This window comes from Chiloscyllium plagiosum, chromosome 7 (assembly GCF_004010195.1).
Source record: "Chiloscyllium plagiosum isolate BGI_BamShark_2017 chromosome 7, ASM401019v2, whole genome shotgun sequence".
NCBI lineage: Eukaryota > Metazoa > Chordata > Chondrichthyes > Orectolobiformes > Hemiscylliidae > Chiloscyllium > Chiloscyllium plagiosum.
In genome coordinates, this window is record NC_057716.1 from 104,144,753 (window position 1) to 104,151,365 (window position 6,613).

Here is a 6,613-nt window from a genome sequence, read left to right on the forward strand (position 1 = left end):
TCTATATCTTCCATGTCCTTTTCCACAGTAAATACTGATGCAAAATATTCATTTAGTATCTCCCCCATTTTCTGCGGCTCCACACAAAGGCCGCCTTGCTGATCTTTGAGGGGCCCTATTCTCTCCCTGGTTACCCTTTTGTCCTTATTATATTTGTGAACCACAGGATGGATTTGGACGATATATAGACAGTGCGGTGTCCCATGCAGTTGCCTGCCTTTGTGTATGGGTGTATGAGGCCATGAAAAGATCAGCCATGATCTTATTGAATGGTGAAGCAGGCTCGATGGGCCGGATGGCCTACTCCTGCTCCTGGTTCTAATGTTCTTATGCGGGAACCCCTGGAATAAGCCAAGCCAACGTACCCAGAGTACGATGGGGGTCCAGACTGGCATTGTTTGCAAAGTGCTTGGGTCTTAATGTTGGATGAGGACACGATCGGGGGTCAATTTTGCACCTAATCCCCAGCCCCATCCCCAATATGTCCACCTCTGTCCCATCTCTGTGGTGGGTTTGTGAAAATGGCCGAATTTTACTTGTCACCTTTTCCCACCCTTGAGGAGATGGCTGGGAGCCCCCATGTTGTTGAACTTTTGCAGTCCGTGTGGTGAGGGTGCTGTTCGGGGGTGGGGGAGGGAGGGGGGGGGGGGGTGATCTTCTAAGGCTTTGTCCCAGAGATGATGAAAGGAACACTGATATCTTTCGAGAGACGGGTGAGAGGTTGAGAGGGAATCAGAGAAGGAGGGAAACTGCTGATTGGGCTGTCCCGGTTCTGCCTTGAGGCCTCACAGTCAAGGCCTCGTCTGGAGAGCTTGGTGTCACATCGAGTAGGGTTTGACTAACAATCCTCGCACAGAGAGAGAGAAAGACGGAGAGGGAGAGGGCAAAGGGATGAAGGAGAAATGGGGACAGGGATCATAGATAACGGTGAGGGTGCATGCTGATTATTACAGTACAGGAACATCAGGAGATCCTGGCCCTCTTAGGAGTAAAGATGTCGATAGATTTGAGGATTGTCTCAGTTCTCTACAAGGATTGGCGCTGTAGCCAAGATTAATTGAGTAATTAATCAATCTCATTAATCTTTCAAAGGGAGTGCATTACTTTTGGCACAGGATAGTCCTGCAGAACACGCAGTGTTGACTCTGAAGAAATGAGTTCTGGTGAGGGAGGTCTTTCAGACAGGAATCCGTTTAATCCTGAAGATTGGACTCGGGATCAGGAGGAGAACATTCAAATTCACCAACCCTTTCCACTGTCCCGTTCCATCAGAGCTCACCTGTCCCAGAACTCCATTTATTCATGTCCAGAATTCTGCCATCCCCTTCCCAAAACAATCAAGCTCAACTGGGAGCCTTCCAACATGCCCCGAATCTCAACAGATTGTTTGCTTTTCTTGATGGAGGCTGGAAAGGAGAGGCTTCCAGATGTCAACACCACTCCCTGTGAACAGTGCAGCACTCCCTCAGCACTGACCCTCTGACAGTGTGGCGCTCCCTCAGTACTGACCCTCTGACAGTGCAGCACTCCCTCAGCACTGACCCTCTGACAGTGCGGCACTCCCTCAGCACTGACCCTCAGACAGTGCGGCACTCCCTCAGCACTGACCCTCTGACAGTGCAGCACTCCCTCGCATCACTCTGAACACCCAGAACACTTTCAGCTCCGAACCCGGAAACCGCATTCATCACAGAAACACTTCAATAAGCAGCGCACCCTCAGCACTGACCCTCCGACAGTGTGGCACTCCCTCAGCACTGACCCTCCAACGGTGCGGCACTCCCTCAGCACTGACCATCCGACGGTGTGGCACTCCCTCAGTACTGACCCTCCGACAGTGCGGCACTCCCTCAGCACTGACCCTCCGATGGTGCGGCACTCCCTCAGCACTGACCATCCGACAGTACGGCACTCCCTCAGCACTGACCCTCAGACAGTACGGCACTCCCTCAGCACTGACCCTCTGACAGTGCGGCACTCCCTCAGCACTGATCCTCCAACAGTGCGGAACTCCCTCAGTACTAACCCTCTGACAGTGTGCCACTCTCAGTACTGACCCTCTGACAGTGCGTCACTCCCTCAGCACTGACCCTCAGACATTGCGGCACACCCTCAGCACTGACCCTCAGACATTGCGGCACACCCTCAGCACTGACCCTCTGACAGTGCGGTACTCCCTCAGCACTGACCCTCTGACAGTGCGGCACTTCCTCAGCACTGACCATCCGACAGTGCGACACTCCCTCAGTACTGATCCTCTGACAGTGCGTACTCCCTCAGCACTGACCCTCTGACAGTGTGGCACTCCCTCAGCGCTGACCCTCCAACAATGTGGCACTCCCTCAGCACTGACCCTCTGACAGTGTGGCACTCCCTCAGTACTGACCCTCTGACAGTGCGGCACTCCCTCAGCACTGACCCTCTGTCAGTGTGGCACTCACTCAGCGCTGACCCTCCGACAATGTGGCACTCCGTCAGCACTGACCCTCTGACAGTGCGGCACTCCCTCAGCACTGACCCTCTGACAGTGCGGCACTCCCTCAGCACTGACCCTCTGACAGTGTGGCACTCCCTCAGTACTGACCCTGTGACAGTGTAGCACTCCCTCAGCACTGACCCTTCAACTGTGTGGCACTCCCTCAGTACTGACCCTACGACAGTGCGGCACTCCCTCAGTACTGACTCTCCAAAAGAGCAGCACTCCCTCAGCACTGACCCTATGACAGTTCAGCACTCCCTCAGCAATGACTATCTGACAGTACGGCACTTCCTTAGCACTGACCCTCTGACAGTGTGGCACTCCCTCAGCACTGACCCTCCGACAGTGCGGCACTCCCTCAGCACTGACCCCCTGACAATGTGGCACTCCCTCAGCACTGACCCTGTGACAGTTCAGCACTCCCTCAGCAGTGACCATCTGACAGTGCGGCACTCCCTCAGCACTGACCGTCTGACAGTGTGGCACTCCCTCAGCACTGACCCTCTGACAGTGCGGCACTCTCTCAGCACTGACCCTCTGACAGTGTGGCACTCCCTCAGCACTGACCCTCAGCACTGACCCTCCGACAGTGCGGCACTCCCTCAGCACTGACCCTCAGACAGTACGGCACTCCCTCAGCACTGACCCTCAGCAGTGACCATCTGACAGTGCGGCACTCCCTCAGCACTGACCGTCTGACAGTGTGGCACTCCCTCAGCACTGACCCTCTGACAGTGCGGCACTCCCTCAGCACTGACCCTCTGACAGTGCAGCACTCCCTCAGCACTGACCCTCCAACAGTGCGGAACTCCCTCAGTACGGACCCTCTGACAGTGCGGCACTCCCTCAGCACTGACCCTCTGACAGTGTGGCACTCCCTCAGTACTGACCCTGTGACTGTGTGGCACTCCCTCAGCACTGACCATTCAACTCCCTCAGTACTGACCCTCCAACAGTGCGGCACTCCCTCAGTACTGACCCTCCGACAGTGCGGCACTCCCTCAGCACTGACCCTCTGACAGTGCAGCACTCACCCTCTGCCAGTGTAGCACTCCCTCAGTACTGACCCTCCGACTGTGCGGCACTCCCTCAGCACTGACCCTCTGACAGTGTGGCACTCCCTCATATGTGGCATGGTTTACATCCATAATCGAGTGAGTTACAGACTGGAATTATTAGATTACGTAGATTAGATTACTTTCAGTGTGGAAACAGGCCCTTCGGCCCAACAAGTCCACACCGACCCGCCGAAGCGTAACCCACCCATTCCCATACATTTACCCCTTTACCTAACACTACGGGTAACTTAGCGTGGCCAATTCACCTGACATGCACATCTTTTGACTGTGGGAGGAAACCGGAGCACCCAGAGGAAACCCACGCAGACACGGGGAGAACGTGCAAACTCCACACAGTCTGTCACCTGAGGCGGGAATTGAACCCGGGTCTCTGGCGCTGTGAGGCAGCAGTGCTAACCACTGTGCCACCCACTAATCTAATCAAGGGGTTCAGAGTGGTTTATATATGGAATAACAGATACCTGGGAGTGAGTTACAGACTGGAATCTAATTGAATACTTTTAGATGGTTTATATATTGAATAACAGAAGTGTTTATCACTGTTGTCATGTCGAAAACACAACAGCTGATTTATGTGCAGCAAGCTCCCACAGTCAGCAATGTGACAATGAGTGAATCATCTAATGTTAGTGATGTTGGAGGAAGGAGGGAGGGCTTAAACATTCGCCTGAGATTGATGTTCAGGAATGCCTGTGTGACTCACTGGGCACTAGGACCCAGGAACTGGAAGCAGTGCCACTCAGAGGAACATATTTATAGTGGGCTGGTTGGAGCTGCCGAGTTGTCAGATCTACGGCAGGCAGGGAGGTGAGCAGGGCGAGAGCGAGAGGGATAAGAACGCAGGAGGTGAGGAAGATTTGAGGCAGACGCCATGGCCTTTAGCACCACCAGCACCAGCTCCTACAGGAGAACTTTCGGGGGTAGTGTCCTGGGCTCTCCCCATCTCTCCAGGGCTTCCTACGCCAGTGGGAGACTGGGCGGAGGGGCATCTAACCTCTCCTCCAGCGTTCACATTTCCAAACCCACCGTGCTGCCCTCTTACTCCAGCTACCGGCTCAAGGCGCCGTCCCGGGGCTACGAGGTGGTGGACTTCAGTCTGGCCGATGCCCTGAACCAGGAGTTTGTCCAGACGCGCACCAACGAGAAGGCCGAGATGCAGCACCTGAACGACCGCTTTGCCAGCTACATCGAGAAGGTGCGCTTCCTGGAGCAGCAAAACAAGGTGCTGGTGGGCGAGGTGAACAGGCTGAAGGGCCAGGAACCCGGCAGGATCAACGATCTCTACGAGCAGGAGATGAGGGAGCTCCGGCGCCAGATAGACGCACTGACCAATGAGAAGGTCCGAGTGGAGGTGGAGAGGGACAACCTGGCTGATGACCTGCAGAAGCTCAAACAGAGGTAGGACAGTGAAGTTATGGGGCAGGTAGGACTTGAACCCAGTCCAGAGGTAGGGACGCTCCCACCACACTGCGGGAACGCCCCCCCCCCCCATCCCCCTTGAGTAGCTGCTCCCGGCTTTATTCATAGCCAGGCACCTCACCTTTTGCCCTAAATCCATTTTCCAGCCACATCGCGTGCCAATCGCCCCTTCCCCGTACCCCATGTGACAGCACAGTGGCAGGCACTCCGAGTTTGAAGATTGTTAGCTTAACACCAGAAAGGGGAGTGTCCTCTCCAGGCTGGCACTGTCAGAGCTGTACCATCAGAGGCTGTTGCTATTCCACCCAGGCTACCCTCTCAGATAGACACAGAAATGAGCATGGATGGTCATGGCTTTGAAGAGAGCTCTCTCTCTCTCTCTCCATTGTCCAGGGCAATGTTTACCCCTGTCGGAAGCACAAAAACAGACCGTTTGGTTATTGTCTCACCGTCATTTTGCAATTTGTGGGATCTTGCTGTGCACAAATTGCCTGCTGTCTTTCCTACTTTACAGCAGTGGCTACACTTCAGGGGCTGTCCTCACCTTGAGAGTCATTTGAGAAATTTCACCGGTGAGATGAGAAGGTGTGAGCAACATTAATTCCCCATCCCTAATTGCCCTCCAACAGATTACCACTACCTTCTCAAGGGTAATTAAGGTTAGGAAATAAATACTGAGCGAGCCAGCAGTGTCCACATCCTGTAGAATGGTTTTGAGGGGAGCTGTCTTCTTGTATTGCTGTAGTCCTGGGAGCGTGGGTAGACTCACAATGCCATCAGGGAGGGAACCCTGAGGGAATTCAGTGACACTGAAGGGACGGCAATAGATTTCCCAGTCAGGATGGTGAGCGGCTTGGAGGGGAACTCGCAGGGGGGTGGGGTTCTCATGTATCTGCTGCCCTTGTCCTTCAAGGGGGTAGAGGTCATGGGTGTGGAAAGTGCTGTCTGAGGAGCCTTGATGCGTCGCTGCTGTGTCTCTGATCGATGGTAGACACTGCTGTTACTGTGCACTGGATGGGAGTTCCGTTAAAATACAGGCGTTACTGTAATTGTGCTGACTCCTGTATATTGAGGCTTTGATGAGCCACAGTGTCTTTACACTATTGATCGATGAGTCTTTACGATATTTCATCACAACTAACCCTGAGCCGTTGGGGTCTGACTGTGTCAGGTCACGAGCTGAGACTGCACCTGAAAATGCATCATTAATTTCTCCAGGAGCACCCACCGATTCCGTCGGGGAATGGGAATCAGTCACTCAGACCGGGTTTGAAATGCATGACATGATCCACATGGTGGGAGGGAAACACGTCCATATTTATTGGAAAATGTCTGGCCCTTGATATGGAGAATGGACATAACTGAAGCCTCAGTTCCCAGTGAGCTGCTCGGGGTTAGCGTGAGAGTCCAGTTTGTGAGGACTATGAACCATTAGGAACAGGGACTCTGATTCCGAGTGCGGGGGGAGGGGGGGAAAGGAAAAGTGGGAATGAATTTCTTTGGGCTGGGAAAAAGGATGGGAAAGTACTGGGGTCACCGAATGGCAAGAGAGAGAGAGAAAGAGAGAGATTGGGTGAAAGAGAGCGAGAAACTGGGCTAGTGAGAGAGAGAGAGAGGGGGGGAGAGACTGGGCTAG

At 53.9% G+C, this 6,613-nt stretch overlaps 1 protein-coding gene across 1 annotated transcript in view; it reads left to right on the top strand.

Annotated features, from left to right (window-relative positions):
• The first annotated feature begins 4,326 nt into the window (after positions 1 to 4,326).
• LOC122551819 (desmin-like) overlaps positions 4,327 to 6,613 on the top strand; it is a 28,734-nt gene continuing 26,447 nt past the window's right edge. Inside the window, exon 1 of the mRNA XM_043694303.1 lies at positions 4,327 to 4,956. Within this exon, the coding sequence (XP_043550238.1) occupies positions 4,430 to 4,956 (527 nt within the window). The 5' untranslated portion in view covers positions 4,327 to 4,429. The remainder of the gene's footprint in view (positions 4,957 to 6,613) is intronic.